The sequence below is a fragment of the Micromys minutus genome (assembly GCF_963924665.1).
Source record: "Micromys minutus genome assembly, chromosome: 18".
NCBI lineage: Eukaryota > Metazoa > Chordata > Mammalia > Rodentia > Muridae > Micromys > Micromys minutus.
The window spans coordinates 27144921-27163223 of record NC_137953.1 but is presented as its reverse complement, the minus strand read 5'-3'; the positions used below and the strand labels follow the sequence as shown (position 1 = coordinate 27163223).

The following is an 18303-nucleotide window of genomic DNA, read 5'->3' as shown; positions in this document are numbered from 1 at the left end:
TTTAGGTGGTGCTAACAACTGAGCTAGGGAGGGAACTGAGGTTTGGTGATAAGCCAGCAGTACTGATGAAATAACTTCCCTTGGAATTAAATCCTCACTGTCAAGCTCTCCTGAAAGCCAGAGGCTACTCTCTGATAGAAGTCTACCTAGGGCTTCTGCCTTGAACAAATTAGCACTCTGCCTGTTTGCAGAGGCCAGCCTGCATGTCCCTCCCACTGTTACCCCTCATGACCTCCTTTTTGACCCTCTCTTCACTCTTCAGCAGTGGACACACAATCCCACTCACTCTATTTGCCTTTGGAATACAGTCAAGGAAAGCCAGTTCTCGTCAAGACATAGACTCTGAGCAGGGATGATTACCCAGCCTTGGGAGGGGAGTAATAATGATTCAAAAATGCTTAGTAGACACATCAAAGTCCCCTTTCTTCCCATACCACGGAGAAGGGAAAATAATCATGTACCCTGACCTCAGTCATAACCCCTATAGCCCAGCATATAGCCTGGCAAACTCCTACTTAACCTTTACTGTCCAGTGCCACTGTCCCCTCTGGATGCTTTGCCCTCATCACCTTCCTACCCAGGCTTGCTCCTGGGCTCCTGTTCACTGGCACCCTCAACATTTCTGTACTTATTCTATTCCAGTATTCCCCCCTTCCTCCTCATCGAAGAGCTGCCAGAAAGACTGTCATCTCTGCATAACCAGTGTCTAGGTTGAGTCTAGAAGCAGCGATGGGTACTAATTTGTTAGGTGAGCACTTGCAAACGACAGTGGATCATTTATCCAAGTTTAGTGTGCAAATCTGTTATTGCTCCTTAGGCCAAGGCCACTGGGTGTGGAAGAAGTTACCAGTACAAATAGCCTCAGACAAGAACTGACTATAAAGGAAAGGTTTATTTCAAGGTTTGGTTTCATCTTGTAGTGGAAGCATGTTGAACGTTCCATGCAGCAATTAGGAAGACAAATGTCCCACTGTGCAAACAGCAAGAAAACATGGCTGCTATCACAAGTGGTACTGCTGTGCCAAACCCTAGGAAGACATACAACATCAAGATAACAGCAGGGAACAGGAAGAGGTTCATTCTTCTTGTTGGTCATGCAGTACAAATTCTCTTTTAAAAAATCGTTGGAGCCACTTTCTGTCTATCTTCTTAACCCTTTAATTACAGACATGCTGAAGCTGTTTCCTACCCCTCCAGGACCTTTAAGAAGGCCTCCTTTCTTCCCGAATGCTTCTGCCTAAGCATTTTGCATAACAGTGATAAATGCTTGCTATGCAGAGTCCAGCAGAGTCTGGCCTCTTGCAGTCTGCAATGCCCCACTACCAAATCCAGACTGGTTTCTGGTTCCTGTGCACTACAGAACACTTCCTGTTCTTGCTGGGTTTTTTACTCTGTGGTCTCTCTGGCCAGGCATCTGAAGTGTTACTTTTTCATGTTTTTGTTGTCTTAAAAATATTTCCTTTGTGAGAAGTTATTTTTAAAGTAAACGATAAACTACAGAGATCAAAAAACCTAGGAGCCAGGCTAAACCTGTAGTCTCGAGGTTTTGTATCTCAGAACCTACCTCCCATCTACACAGCCCAGTAGGCTCCTCTGTCTCTCTATCTTTATTCATCTTAATATAGGGAGAGATCAGGATTAGTTGGTGTGATTTCGTAAGCAGAATTCTCCAGAAGATCAAAACCGAGAGACCGTATACAAGCGTATACATACATATACATACATATACGTACACATGTGCATGCATGGACACTCATACACACAAATTATCTTCCCACACAATGGGGCTAGGCAGTCCACCAGTGGTTGTTTACATCCCCAAGGGACAGAGAATTCAGGAGTTTTTTCAGACCAAGAAGCTAAACAGCTCAGTCTCAGTCCAAAGCTTCAGACTTGGAAGTGCCCAGATGAAAGACTGACTGACGATACTGAGTTTTCTGGTAGCAGTGATTCATAGATATACCCCAGAGGGAAGAAGAGGGCTTGACATGTGTGTGGATGCTGCCTTGCTCCGAGTCCTTCCATCTGCCTATCAGTCTATTGTATGGTGTCACTCATGTTCAGGTGGATCCCCAACTGTCTACTCACTCTCTCACCTGTCAGTCCTCTTTGTAAATGTGCCCACAGGCACATAGGTGTGTTCTTCTACCAGTCCTAATCCTGACAGCCTGTCATAAGGCCAACCCATCTTAGTTGCTACAGATGAACTGCTGCTTAAAAGCTTGCAGAAAAATCCAATGACCAGTTTGATACTATAAAGAAAACGTACTCAATTCTCGTGATAACATATGGTAAGTCAGCCTTTCTAAGATGACCGTTTGGTGACAGAGGATTGGCTGCAATTATTCAGATGTATGCAAATGAGCTAACAAACTTTGGACAAGGTACATTCCCCTTGGACCCTGGGGTTCTATGCTAAAGAATAATAGTACAGTCCTATCCACCTCACAAGGCTCGGGAGAACCTGTGTGGGATGGTTGTGAAGATTTTGTAAGGGAGAAGTGATGGTTTTTCAGACTCGGAGAGAGCTTGGTGTTAGCACTCAGCTCCACAGCTTACCACGTACACTTCACCACTTTGAGTTCGCTTGCCTACACAGTAGGATGGTCTACCCATGTACAAGCTTGTATTCCTCGAGGTATTGTGTGTGGAAAACACCACAATGTAATGATGTCTGTCAGTAAAATGCAAAGTGTTAAGAGCTGCATCATATCCGTCCAGTGTTAGAGCTCATTTCAGAAAGATGATGTCTTAAATTTTATTTTTCTACACGGTTTTCTTGAGTTGGAATAGAGTTCAGAGGTAACAGTGCTTGCTTAGTATGTACAAGGTCCTGGGTTTCAACCCTAGTTTGCTCACTGGTGTACACACACACACACACACACACACACACACACACACACACACACACACACACACACACACACACACCTTCTTACCATTAGATTACTCATCTGCATTGTTCTGAGCCCAATTATGTTCTATAAAATAACCAACACACTTGAGGTTATCTTTATTGATGATAGCTTTACTCGCCTTCAGGGACCACTTAATAAATACATTTAACAGAAACTAATAAACAACATGTAGATTTAGTCACAATTGCAAGAATAGTGTAATTGTAAGCAATCTTTGTAAGTTTCTCTCCTCTATCTTCCCCTTTCCATCCTTTTATTCCTGTGTCTTTTTTCTTCATTTCCTTTTAATTTGAATGAAATCACAGGATACATCAGAAAGACCAGGTCTCGCAGCCTCTCCTGACCTCAGCTACTCACATCTTCTTTGTAGGCAGATATAGTCTTAGCTTTGCAGAGTTTCTTCCAGAACTGTTTTGTATATTGCAAAGCCTGGGCCATATATCTCCAGAGAAGCTGCCAAGTCTGACCACCATAATTGAGTTTATAAAAACACCTTTCTTTCTTTCTTTCTTTCTTTCTTTCTTTCTTTCTTTCTTTCTTTCTTTCTTTCTTTCTTTCTTTCTTTCTGTCTCTGTCTGTCTGTCTGTCTTTCTTTCTTTCTTTCTTTAAGAATGGAGTAAGAAGTAAAGCAAGCCACCTGGACGATACTTGAGGGCAGATGGGGAAAATGAAACCCATCTGGGCGAGGGCTGAAGGAATATGAGCATCCCCCAGTCTACTGTGAGAGGAGCAGGCCCAGGGCGCCCACTGCTATCTTGCAATAGCCTGTGGGTTTAAGAACAAGAGCTCTGGGGCCCCAGCTAGAGTCCATATGTAGAAGATGACTCAACCCTGCAAATTCCTCAGTTCTGTTTTCAGCCTGTGAACTGAACTGTGATCTGGCAAGCTTGGGTTAGAGTGAGTGAGCGGCTGCTGATGGGTGTGGGTTCTTGGTATGAATTACTGCAATTATATTAACTACACCAATTTACATGAGTGGTCCATTGTGAAGAATGACTGAAAACTCAGAGTCATCTGCTGACAGTACAGTGGTGCCTAGCTACAGTTCAGGCTGCTATAACGATGAGGCCTGGGAAAGCCATATGGGTACTTAGTACCTTACAGGGACACAGAAGGCCCTTGAGGAAGAACTGGAGAGGTGTGGGGGTGAGGCTGTGTGGGAGAAGAGAAAGAAGGGGGAAAAAAAAGAAGGAAGATTGGGAGGGAAAGAGACCACTTCAGTGTCATTCCACATTTTGTTCTGAATGATAGAAGAAGATTGAATAATGTCATGAATTTTTCTGCTTCTGTGCTATTTCTATAAGATTCAAGCCATGTTGTATGATTGCAGCAGACCAGAAGGACTTGCACATTTCACATTAACTTCTGCATGGCTGAGCCTTCTGGGAGACTAAGGCCATAGGGAATCAATAGGCTCAAGAGCAAAGCAGATCTAGTTTCAAATTCCACAGCCCACTACCCAAATGGCTGTGAGGTAATGGCTTCATCTCTTCGACGTTCATTTTGCTCCTCTCTGGGACATAAAAGTATTCACCACTGGGAGCTGTCCTGGTCTATCTTTGCACTCTCTCAGCCACAGGACCTACACGGCTACCCACAGTTTCAGGTGATGTAAGCTAAGGGAGCTTCTAAAGGGAATTGGCTGGCCCCATCTTTGGATGGGCAGGTGGATATGGATGTATGAGTGGGTAGAGAAACAACTCAGGAAAATTATAAACACTTAAGGTAATACATGTAAGGAGCCTATCGTAGAATCTGGAATATGCCTGGCACCTAAAAACATTCTACTTTTAGTGGAAGATCTTTAATCTTCTTTCCTATTTTCATCCTTCAGGACCTCTTGACTCTGAATATGGGTTTAAAAAAAAATCTTCCTTTGCCTCCTAGTAGCTACAATACCAGAGCTGTGATTTAAGAACTGCCTTTATGAGAATTTAGTATATTATGGCCAGGAACTAACCTCTTGAGAAAATGAACAAACAAACAAAGCAACCAACCAAACAAAACAGAAACAAACAAACAACAAAAGCATACCAAGGAACAAAATGGCTAAAACAATTTCTTTTCTTCATCCCTACAGCATCATAAGTCCAGTCTTGTCATACCCTGTCTCAGGTTATGATGACATGCACAGGTGGCCAGAGGCTAGTTTAGCAAACAGAGAGGCAATACTTATTGAGGGAACAGATGGATGGACAGACGGATGGATGGATGGATGGATGGATGGATGGATGGATGGATGGATGGATGGACAAATGGTTGAATAAATGGATGGATAAATGGATGGATGGATGGACGGGTGGATGAATGGACAGACAGACAGACAGACAGATGGATGGACAGATTGAACACATAGCTGATTCCTGTGTCTGCATTCTGCATCTTGCCTTACTATCTGCACCCATGTCTAGTGTAATATTTCGTGCCAAGTAGGCCATTAAGCTCTAGGTAAATATTTGTTAAATGAATAAATGAATGCCCAGAAGGGATCTGGAGGAAAGCCAGGAAGACATTCCTCTGGTGAAAGGAATTTGTAAAGAGGCAGGCAACTTCTGGAGGGAAGTGGGGGGGGGGGGGAGGAGAGAGTCCTCCAGGCTAAAGTCGTGGAGGCTGGGAGGCTGGCTGTCTCTGAAGAAGTAGCAGGCAAAGAAGCATGTAATGGCAGAGAGAGAAGTCGCCTACCAGGAATGTAGCTGCTGCACAGGGCTGGGAAAAGTCTACATTCTGTAGGAACAGAGCCACTGGGAGGGAAGAGGCCCCTAGGGGCAAGAGGAACTAGGAGTGTTTTGACCAAGGTAATGAGGGTGGCAACAGAGTTGGTGTTTTTGGACCCCCAAGCCCTCGCCCCCTTTGTTGGCATGGCTTGTCTCCATGTGTCTGCCCCAGCTCCCAGTCACGCCTTCTGCTTTTTCCATTTCCCCTTCATCTCACCACACTGTGGCTTCTATCTACCCCAAGATCATCAGCCCCCACCCCTCCCACACCCTCTTGCTGCAGCAGCACCACCTCCCTGCCCGGCCTGTCTCATTGGGACAGCCTCAGCCCGTCTTGCGACTTCCCCTTCTGAGTGGATTTGCCTTGCCCTGTCTTCTCTCCCCTCTGGTTGCTCTCAGCTCATTTCCTTCACTTCATGCCCTCCGTCGGTGGTGTTCCTGCCATGCTATTCAGAGGCATGGGCACTGAGCACTGACCCTCTCTCATCCCTGTGCTTCGTCATTTGTAGCCACCACTGAGCACTGACCCTCTGTCATCCCTGCACTTCGTCATCTGTAGCCAACTATGCTTGTGCGACTTCCCTTCATAGACGCCCAGGCCCAGCCTCTTGTCTATACAGCAAGCCTCTCAGACGTGTTCACTTGGCCGGCCCATCACTGCCACTTTCTCACAGTGGCAAGTGAGACCCACTGCCATCTGCCATGACTGTTTCTCCCATGATTGTCCCAGCTGTACGAAAGAAGTCACCCTCCTTCCTACTGCTAAGGCCATAGACCATTTTCCTTCCTCTGCCAAGCCAGAACCATGTCCCTTTTCCCTGCTTGGAGCCAGTTTATTCCAAGCTCTACTCATTTGCTGTCTCAACATCCGCCAATATCATTTCCTCCATTTCTATTGCTATGACTGTACCTCAGACTGTTCACATGATTGATTGATTGATTGATGATTGGTTGGTTGGTTGGTTGGTTGATCTCACTGCCACTCACTTTTTCTCCCTCCCCTCCTCTTGCTCTCTAACCCAGCTTCACATCCACACTGGAATAATCTTTGTGGCTAACACACCAGGCCCTGCATCTTCCCCTTTTACCTCTTCCCTCCCTTCAGTGCAAAGAGTACTTGGCCTCTTCTAACTCTTGGTTTTCTGAGGCGGATTTACTTCTCTAAGTTTTATCTCTTGATACTCTGGGGCCCCACCTTCTCCATATCAGCTTCTGCCTTAGCTAGCAGGCTAGGCCATTTCAGCTCTTGCGTCTTGTCTGGCTTGGTCTGTGTGTCATGCTTCAGCAGCCTGTTTGTCCTGAAGGCAGTCCTTGTCACTGTTGTGTTCTGTGTCTAGGTGACGGAGTGACTGCCTTTTCTCATCCTTCTCTCTACAGCCCTCATCCTTTTCTTTAAATCATACTCCTCTGCGACTGCTATTTCGGGGTCCTGGACAGGGCTACTCAAGGTCAGAGGTCACTGGTCCAAGCCTGAGGTAGAACAGAATGACCAGGCTAGACCCACTCTCCAAAGTCTGGGAAATAGCACTCTAGCTATCCGTCTTATCCGGAATGTATGATATGAGTTTCTGTCTTTCATTAAGCCAGTGCTTGACTGAGTTCCTGCTGTGTCCTAGCATACACTAATCAGGAAACTTCAAATTGTACCGTTTGTACCCAAGTCAGTGTGGGGCCTCCTAGCCTGACTATAAAACTGCAGCTGAGATTCATGTCCTCTTAGGAGAAGCATCTTCCCATTGTTCAACTGTTGGCTCTGTCCAACTACCAGCCCATCTACCTGAGTAGGACATCTTTGCCTAAACTCACCAAAGAGTCCCAGTAGGCTAAAAGTAACATAGACAGAAGAGAGTAAGGTAAGGAAGGCCCTTGCTCTCACTGTGGTGGTCACCTGGTATTCCCAGATATCTAAACAAAGATATTCGCATGCACACAGCCAAACATCCTCAAGAGAGCAAAGGCCTCCGGAGGAATTAGAGTCTAGCCAGACTCCAGAAAGCTAGCCTTGTGGCAGTCAGAAGGCCGACACCACAGGCATTAACTTGATGCATCTAAGGATAAAGAGAGAAGCCAATGTGGTTGAGCTATAAGAGAAAAGAAGGGAGACAGATGATATGAGAAGGAAGGACCACAGGCAGTTTCCATAAAGCTTCCTATGCCCTCTCTCTTGTGTGCTGGTGCAACCAAACCTGGGCTCCTCCTATTTCTTTAGTAAGCTCTTGCTCTTAGAACATCTCAGTGTGCAGGCAGCCTCAGTGGCCCAAGCCAGAAGCTCCATGTGGCCCCAGTGCCCTCTAGTGACCACGAACTCCAGCTCAGAGCTCTTTGTAACTATATCTCTGTGAGCTTCATCTTCAGGCCCAGCCTGAGGACCTAGAAAATTCTGGCACGTTACAGGGATTTGTCTTTATTAACTCTTCCCTGTATGTGGAGCTCATTCCAGTAAACGCACCGAGACAGACAGAGACCATTACAGAAAACCACAACCAGTCAAAATTCAGAGTTAATCCCAATGGATACATCTACAGAGTAACTTCCAAACCCGAGGCTCAGGGGACATTGTGAAATAGGAGGTACAAAGATGGTAAGAACCAGGTGATCAGGGAATTTGCTGTGGGACTGGGATTCCTAGGAGCTACAACCATAAAGTCTTACCAACAGGGCTGCTTAAAACCTGAGTAGACCAAGGACAACAACAACAGATATACCAGGGTAGATGATGGAAAAAGCTCATGGGGCCTGAGGCCCACACAAAGACCTGCAGGCAACTAAGAAATGCCGAGAACAATGGCCTTCTCCCTGGAAGAGCTCACCAACTGCTTATCCAACACCACATGTTCAGCCCAGAAAGCATACATCAAAGTAGCATCACATGCAGACTGAGCAGGTTATATTTGGAATATATATATGTATGTATACATCCTATACATACACATATGTACACATGGATGTAACAGTAATTAATAGAAGAGGCCATGAATCTGAAAGAGAGCAAGGAGTATGTGGAAGGATTTGAGGGAGAAAGGGGAAAGAGAAAATAGTGCAATCGTTTTATACTCTCAAAACAAAACAAAAAAAAAAAAACAAAAAAACAAAAAAACAAAAATTACCACCTGTTGTGCTCCACAGCTGGTGCACACCCCAACCTTTATTTCAAAGAGAAAGCACTGAAGGTCCCATTTCTCAGGACAGTGCTGAGAACCTGTTCAGGTGAGAACTGTTAGCACGAAATCTCTGGAAAGTTTCCCATCTCATGGTTTGCAATAGTTTATTGGGCCTGGCACCATTTAGCTACTGTGGTCTGACAAGGCTATGGCTCAGCTTTGTGGTGGCCTAACATGCATCTCAAGATTTCTGAAGCCTGGGGAAGTCCTGTCACAGACACACTGCAGTGCACACACAGGCAGCACCCCATTCCTGTCCCAGACACACTGCACTGCACACACACAGGCAGCACCTCACTCCTGCTATTTTCCTTTGCTTTCATTTGGATCCCAACCCATTCTGGGCCCATTAAGCTAATCACACTCCAAATCCTCAAGTTGCCTTCTCATTGTGTGGCAGTCCCAGGGCTGACTGAAAAACCTGTTGTTTTCACCTAATTTCCCTGGAAGAAGCCCATTTCGGCCCATGTGCAAATGTGTGTGCATCAATGAATCAGAAATGGCAGTGGAGGGCTGGCGTTTGTGAGAGGGGAATGGGGAGATGGGATCCACCCAACCCTCCTATTTCTCAGACAGTCCGCTGACGCACATACACAGCTTTAGCTGCAACAGTCTCAGGGTAGGTAGGTCTCCAGCTTCCTTGTTGTTAGGTCATTCTCTGGACCAATGCATCCTCAACTCCTCATTTCCAAAGCCTGACACAAATGTTTCCATCCTTCTTGTCACTCTCCACTGAACCAAGGGATGGAAACTGGCTCTCCTGGATGTTTACAGGGTTCCTCTTCGGTTGTCACCTACCCAGGTAGAACACATGCCATCTTTCATTTGTCTTCATTAGTCTGTTCCCAAATTCCTTTTCACTTGCTCCTTCGGTGATTCTACCATGAGGGCTTATCCTAGAGCTATAAGTTCTGGGATGCACGGCATTCCAGCTGCAGCTGACAAAGCACCTGGGACTCGTGGATTTTCATGTCAGGTCACAGCCATGTTTCCAATAGAGCTCCCCGTGTCTCCATCTGTGCCCTGCAAATATGGTCTTATCTGTTCAGTCTTAGAGGCATCATAGAATAATATATAGATGGACACCAGCCTGTGGGGGTGTAGGGAACTCAACTTTCTTGTACACATTTCTGAGGTTTCCAGTTCACACAACCTTTTTTTGTGAGCAAAAGCTTTTTGAAATATAAACAAATAGATCTTTCACTCATCTGAGTTCTGCTCCTTGAACAACACAGGTTTAGTTAAAGCATTGTTTCCATCGGCAAAAGGTTGAAAGGAGCCAGAATGTCTATTATTGGGAAATTGTACATAGATAAATGATTTGCATATTAGGAAACTCATACACTGAGACCAAGCTTTAGTTATATGAATAAAAAGAAACACACACACACACACATGCACACGCACACGCACACACATGCCTACCTATGAAATAATACCCAGAGCTACTAGGTATGGTCCATGTAACTGTTGTTCCAGCACAGAGGAAGCTGAGGTAGGAGGAGTAATGATTATAAGAGACTTTGCCTTAAAGCAAAACCAGAAAAACAAAGAAAAATAGCATTAAAATATAAAAAGAAAACTGTAGAATCAAATATTAATATGTAGTTATATTATACATATATTTTATACATAATGCATATAATATATAAAAAATCAAAAGTCTGTAGACTTTTATTATAACTATTCACAGAGCAAAGTTATAAAGATTCACACAAATAAATCTATGGTACATTTTTCCTGAGGTAGGAGAGTTTTAAAGTGACACATTTTTAAGATTACTACATTTCCCGTCTTTAACAGTAAGTGTGCATAGTTCCAAGTCTAGTGAGCTCTCAGTAAGTCCGTGTTAGCTTTGCTGTTCATTTCCTCTAGAAGTCTGGTGTTTTCCCACACATGCTAAGGGCCCTACTGTCCCTCAGGCTGCCTTATGTACTGAAGAGCTTCCTCTGGGCTCAGCCCAGAATTTGATTGCCCCAAAGACAGTGATGGCTGTGCCATCTTCAGTGTCCAGTCCTCAGCAAGTTTGCCTTCCTCGAGGTGACTTTCAAGTTACTGGTTCTCTTAACCTGTTTCCTCCCCTCCTCCCCTTCTCTGCCCTCCCCTCCCCTTCTCTTTAGTCTCCCCTTTCCTCTCCCCCCTCACCTTCTCTCTTTTCCCCTTCCCTTCTCTTCAGTCTTCTCTTTCTTCTCCTCCCCTCTCTTGTCCCCTCAAGCTGTCTTCTTTCCCTTCTCCTCCACTTCTATTCTCCATTCTTATTGAGAATATTATTCACATTCTTTATAAATAATTTCATTTGGCCTTGTAGCTTTTTTTTTTTAAGTTTTGGATCATTTTCTAAGCGTCCATATATATATATATATTTTTTTTCTACTTTTATACCACTTCAGTGAGAGGAGACAGCTGCTTCCCAGCCTGTCTAGGATGATTGATTTATGCTATGTCACAGGGTTTTTATAAATTGTGCCCAGGTAGCAGGCGTAGCTCTGCACTCTCCTGTCACCCCTCCTTCTCCCTCATCAGCACCAATGCTATCTGTGTTAAGTAAGAGCTGTTTCTGTTGCTTTTGTGAGAGCAGCTTCTTTCTGAGGTGATGCCTTATTTAGGCAGTACATTAAAAGCAAAGCAAAAAAAAAAAAAAAAAAACCAACAAAAAAAAACCCAAAAAACCCCCCCAAAAAACAAAAACCACAGCAACAACAACAAAAAAAAAAAACCTAGCACACCTACAAATTCATTTCCCATTTCTTTTCATTTTATACAAGCAATATGAACATAAACAGCCAACATCAAGATGCAGGTAAACGATCAGAGTAAAAGCAGGATTACCCATTCAATACCAGGTGTACTGGTGTTTTGTGTTCCTGGAAATAGGGATTTGTTTGTTTGTTTATTCCTGGGGTGATAGCCCAGTCAACAAGCAAAAGGATCTGAGCTTGATCCCTAGAACATAGATCTTTAAAAAGCCAGGAATGATAACCCATACTTACTGTCCCAGCTCTGGGGAAGCAGAGACAGGAAGGTCCCTGGAGCTCGCTGTCCAGCCAGCCTTACCTACTTGGTTAGCTTCAGATCAGTGAGAAACTGTCTCAAAACCAAGGTAGATATCACCAAAGGAACAGCACTCAAAGGTGACCTCTGTCTTCACAGTACACGCATAGACATACATGCACTCACATGAACATGCATGTACTAGCTACATGCATATACACACACACATATACAGAGAAACACAAACTCATACACACTAGAATCCTAGACCAAGAAGTGGTAAATCATGTTTGTAATCTCAGTCTGTAATCGGGAGTCTAAGGCAGGAAAATATGGGTTTGAGTTCTGATAGGCAGTCTACAGATTAGAACAGTATCTACAAAAGTGAGAAAGATCCTCTCCTTGATAAGAAACTGATCGCTTTAATTATATTAGTAAAAACGTGGTAGGATGTTCTCCTGGTTTAAAGGTAATGACAGCTTTAGGCACAGAGTTTACTTTGCAGTCAAGGAGAGCTTTTCACTTCCATTTATTCTCATAGTTTGCTCCATGTCCATTTTCTTACTTTCTGTTTTCGGGATCTTTGTCTGTGTTAGTGTGTGCTTGGTGTGTGTTACGTTGGGGGTGGAGGGCATGCTTGTGATATGGAAGTCAGATGACAACCTTTGGTCTGTACTCTCCACAGTGTCTGACATGGGATCGCCTGTTGTCCAACCAGGCTTGCTGGCCTGGAGCACCTGGGCATTCTCCTGTCTCAGGTTCCTGTCCTGCTACCACATCTAGCTTTATGTGGATTTCTGAATTCTCACGCTAAGTCTCACATCCCTTTGTCCACTGAGCCCTCTCCCTGGCCCCTTTACTTTTTGTTTACCCTTTCTTTGTGTCTCTCGGTCCCTTCTCTGGCTGTGCTGACCTGAAGCAGAGTTCTTTTCTCTTTACAGCCTAGTCTTTCAATACACACAGATTTTCATATACATTGCCACAATGCTTTATGCTGGGGCGCATTCTTACTTCTTTTTTGATAGGTTGAAGGACTGAGTCTCAGAAAGATTAGGTAACCTGCCTGAGGTCTCACAGTGAAGGGCAGAGTTGGGTGTTGACTCTAGGCAGTCTCACCCAGAGGCTTTACCCTGGGCCTTGGGCATAGGGAGTGCACACAGAACCAGGACTGTCCCACCACAACAAAATGGGAAGATTTACACTATGTTTTTTTCCCTTTCAAGCTTCACAAACATCAAGATATAAACCTGTTATATGAAAGTATTATTTTCTTAATTTCAATATATGTCAGTTGGAAGGGCCTGCCTGGCAAGAATGAATAATAGATAAATCTAGGTCCTGAAAACCTATGCTTACTTATGCCTCCCACTTGCTTTAACCCGAAGGAAGCCACTGAGTACTTCTGTGTCTCCTTCCATCCACTTGCTAAGTAACGCAGGAAAAATCAAGTGACCTTGAGGGCCTACTCCAAACTTTAAAGAGAAAGTGGGACTAAGGATAGAGCTAAGTTGGCAAAGTGCATATTATCTAGATTATAGGCGGTATAGGTTTGATCCCCAACCCCACATGAACCTAGTGTGGTATCGAATATCTGTAATCCCAGCTGTAGTGGGAGTATCCCAAGTTCCGGGTCATGTTCAGCTACATACCAGCTTCATGAGATTCCCGAGAACTTGTCTGTGAAAGGGAGAGAAAGGCGGGGTGGCAAGTGTCAGCCGATTGCATTGTGAATGCTGCCATCACCGAGGAGTAATGTAGACCATGGAAACGTATTGGGTACAATCAGTGCAAACAGCTCTCTCATTAGTGAGGTGGTGTTGAAGGCAACTAAAGATTTGCTATGACATATTAAAATTATTATGTGCGCTGTTCCTTGACCATGGACTGTGCAGTGTGCTGCAGTGGTCGGTGAAGTGTGTCTCGAAGGCCAGGTAACAATCTTCGTTCCGCTGAAGCGTGACAAATGGCCTCTCGATTTGAATTCTTTCATACGAAAGAAGAAACTTCCGTGACAACAGCCCTGGAACTTAATTACAGGCTCCAGGCCTGAGAAAAAGGAGACAGCTCGTGGCTGCTGTGAAGAGAGTGAGGACAATAGCTGTGAGCCATCTGGGAAGAATCTGGACAAGGTGACATCACGGTGACACCGTAATAGCAGCCCGTCGCACCAGGGGACTTTATGCGGAGCACAGTTCTCTCTTGGGAGCATCACAGTCAGACACTAGGATTCCGTGTAGGAGGCAAAGAGAACCTATCTGCTTCATTCCATTTAGACGTGCTTGTCTGAAGAAGGTCTTGCACCCTGAGAGATCATTTATCATTTTTATTTTGAGATAGTGTCTCCCTGTATAGCTCTGGCTGGCCTGGAACTCACTCTACATGTCAGAACACATAGATACCCTCAGAGTCCCTCCCAAGTGCTGGGATTATACATGTATATCACCTCTCCTGGCCTCATACGTGGATTCATTTATTTAACACATTTTTGTTTTAGGTTTTGGGGTAGCCACTGAGCTCACCAGAAGCCCACCAGAGATTCTATGGCTTGTTTCTGATGGCCTGGTATCAGCCAAGCACCTTTCTAAGGGCTGGTGATGCCAAGTGAGACAGCGTTCCTGCTTTAATGGAGTTTGACAAATATCGGGGTGAGACCCAGTCATAAAAAAACAATCAATAAACAATCTCTATGGTAATAGAAGCCGTGAAGAAAACCAAGCTGTGTGATATGAGAGGGACTGGGTTAAGGGCAAGTCCCACAGGAGGTGACATTTGGGCTGAGCCCTACATGATGGAGCAAATGAGCCATGCCAAGACCTATTAGCGAGCGTTTTATGACAATAGTCCACGGAGAAAAAGTGCAGACTCGGAAGGACATTATTTGTTATAACAACACAGAGGCTGGTGTCGAAGGGTGGGGTGTGGGATTGGGGATTGCGTGCAGTGAATTCAGAAGAGGCAGGCTCCACACAGAACAGAATCCTGCAGGCCACAGTGAAGGCTAGTCTACACACCGGAAGATGTTGGCAGGTTCTGACCAGGGGCTGTTGAGATCCTCAGTTTCTTTGGGAAGCTTTCTTCATCTCTGAGCTGCTTCGACATCAGGGAAACAAGTGCAAAGGAAAAATGTTTGCAAAGCAAGTCGGGAAGCCTGAGTGAAAGTTCATGGGGAGGCTGTGCCTGGTAAGGCGTCATACTAAGTTATTCTCAGGACAGGCCTGACTAGGATAGTGTAGTTGTATAATACAAAGTGACAGGAGAGCATCTTAGCAAATCTAAGCCACGCCCAGGACTGTGTCCAGACAAGGGAGCTACTTCCTCTGCTCCCGAACCTCCCTTCAATCTACAGAAGAAGGTAGTACTTGGGTGCTGAATAATCTTGACCACATCTAGCCTGGGGGTTGTACTTGCCTCATAGAATAATCCCTCTTGAAATGGTAAGATGGTACAGGTAGGCAGTTTTTCTCCATACCTATAATGTCTCAGGGATTTAATGTCTATGTGATGTATATATCTGTATGTGTTCCTATGTGTGTGTGAATGCTCAAATAACCATGTACACTTGCCTGTATTGTTTTTAATTTATCTTTGTGAAGTATTTTTGGAGGGCCCGCCTTTTCTGGTGGTATGGGATAAGTGGTTTAAGAATTTTATTGTAAAGTCAGCAAGTTGGTTTATTTGATTTGAAAAGTATCTTATAAACATCCATGTTAATATCTAACATTGATTTGTGGTACAAATATGAACTTGCTATTTAGGTTAATTGCTTATTATTATGAGACACTTTTCTCTTACTTAGTATTAAAAGTCAATGCCAGCAGGATGAGGAGGTAGCTCCGAGATTTAGAGCACTTGTTACACTTATAGAGGTGCTGGGTTCGATTCCTAGCATCATATGGTGGTTTACAATCATCCATAATGGGGGGCTAGACACCCTCTTCTGACCTCTGTAGGCACCGGGCGCATAGATGATGCAGATACATACACACATACAAAACATTCACCCACATAAAATAAATAAACAGGGAACACATTTTTAAAGAGTCAATGCCAGCATTTGTTTGACTGGTCACAAGACAAACTATACTCTCCCATACCCCGGTTTCTAAAATATACACCATGGCCTTTGGGTCCTGAGAGGTGATGGACCAAAGGAAAAATTAATCGTTGTAAAAATAAATTAGGATTTGGAGGGAAAGTTTATCACTTTGGAGTCAGCGTTGATCAATTAATAGCACATTTTTCCCCCTCAGGGTGAAAAACTTTCTCAGCTGGTGATTCCTTCCAATATTAGGAAAATCCTAACAGGCCAGAAATCTAAGGACAAGGATGGGACATGGCAGCTATGGTTGGGAAAGGGGAGCACTCCACAGAGCTTGTTTACCTAAAGGTGCTAAATTAGAGGACTTAAGCTTTCTTCTGAGGTACAAGTAACCTGGGACGACTCCCCAACTGTCTAGGCTGGCCTGAGTTTCCTTAAGCTCATAACTGTGAGTTTACAGGATGCTAACTGTAAGGAAGAGTAGGCTCAGCCATCCACCACACGCCAGGGGCTGTAGGAGCTGTTGCCTCTGAGGGTGAAGAGGAATAGCTTCATCCTCTCCCGTGCCTCTTCCACCTGACACTTGCAATAGCTGGGCGGCTCTGGAAATAGTCTAAGTTGTATGCTGGAGTCAATTCCAGGAACCAATGAGATCCCAACAGCACCATCAATGTCTCTCGCTGTCAGGCCCAGGGCTTTAGGAGTGTAGTGGCTTTGGGGGCACAACTTTTCACTTCTAACATTGTATGCTTGCCACTTTGCGTCCTGCCCTCGAGTCTTACTTAATAAGTGGACTAAAGACCTGGCTAGAAGTGGTGAGGTAAATCGTGTGTTTATTGTGCCAAGTTGAGTAGATACATTTGAAAGGACCACTAGAGAGTATAATCAAGTTAATTTCTTACTTTTTAAAAAAATTTACTGGATTCTGAAAACTGTTAAACAGCTTATTCTGTCATAGAAGTTACCCAAAGAGACTGTTGATGGATCCACACGTGGTTCACGCATGTTCTGCCTCTGTGCCTGAAACTCTTCTTTTCTTGACTGGAGAGGCTCCTGGGGCTGGATGTGAGTCCAGCTGACAGGCTGTCCCTCCTGCAGGGAAGACATGGGCTGGCAGGTTGACATGCCGTCTGATGTGATGTCTCTCTCTTCATTCCAGATGCTGAGGAATACCAGCCTCCAATATGGAAATCATACTGTGAGTACCAATGTTGTGAAACTCTCTGAAAGTCTTTAATGGCCTGCCTTCTTGAAGGGCCCTTGCTGGGGGTGTAGTGCACGTGCGCAGTCTCATATGCAGAACCTTTGCCCACTCCCAAGTCTTCACTGAGGAGAGGGTTAGCTAGCTCTGTCAGTCTCTGTCCCCGACCAAAACCTGCAGCAACCACTGACCCTTGTGACCCATTTTAGGAATGTTCTAGAAGAGAGGGGGGCTTCTGATGTTCAGTCTGGGATGTATTTTCATTTTCTGTGCATCTGGGCATGAGGGGTGAGCGTATTGACTTCTGTGAATTATGCTCTTTGCTTGTCACGCCAGGGCTGTGATAGCATTTGACATGAACTGCTGAAAAATGAACCTTCAGTGTTCACTCGGGGTGACTTTTAGGAAGCATAGTCCATGTCTGAGCATCTGCCACCCAGCAGGTCCTGTCAGGAAGACAAGTAATGGCTGTTACCTCCAACTCTCTTTGGCTCCTCCTGGCGGCGTGTGTCTGGCCCAGTATTCTCTGTTAAAAGAAGGAAGAGCTGTAGCAACATGGCCAAGGCAGGTTTTCCTCCAAACTCACCGCTAGGTAGGGATCATAAGTAGGTGCAGGTGGGCTTCTGTGAGTTTGAGGACAGTCTTGTTTACACGGTGAGTTCTAGAACAGCCAGGTCTGAATGATTGGACCCTGTTTTTGGTTTTCTCTGTATGTGCCTGTCTGTTCATCACTATAATCATTTGTCACACATAATGGCATCCCCACCAAAAACGGATTGAATCTATGGCATCAAATACCATCAGTGTGGGCCTGTAACACATGTGTGTGCTAGACTGAACCATCTGGTTTTTATGTAAGTATATTGTGATGTTTGCACAAGCACACATCGCCTAACAAACATTTCTCAACATGCATTGCTATTATAAACTGATCAGAGAGTGTATTGTGATATATACACACATATTTGTTATAATATAGAGATCCATAAAACTGGATATTGGTGAGACTGGGGACATGCCTCAGCCAGCGTACCGCATGTTTCACAAGCGTAAGACCTTGAGTTCAGAACCTGTGTAAAATACTGTTGCACATGGCTCCAATCCTAGCACCAGGGTGGAGACAGGAGGATTCTTAGGGCTTGCAGGCCAGCCAGTCTAGCCTAATCAGCAGACTCCAGGTCCACTTAAGAAACTCTGTCTCCAAAAAAAAAAAAAAAAAAAAAAAAGAGGAAGAAAGTTGACATTGACCTCTGACCTCTCTATACATGCATCCACATGT

General features: G+C 44.6%; 1 protein-coding gene across 1 annotated transcript in view; it reads left to right on the top strand.

Moving 5' to 3' along the window:
• Window positions 1-18303, top strand: part of CHN2 (chimerin 2) — a 270132-nt gene that overhangs the window by 117679 nt on the left and 134150 nt on the right. Inside the window, exon 2 of the mRNA XM_080931971.1 lies at window positions 16983-17021. Within this exon, the coding sequence (XP_080788097.1) occupies window positions 16983-17021 (39 nt within the window). The remainder of the gene's footprint in view (window positions 1-16982; window positions 17022-18303) is intronic.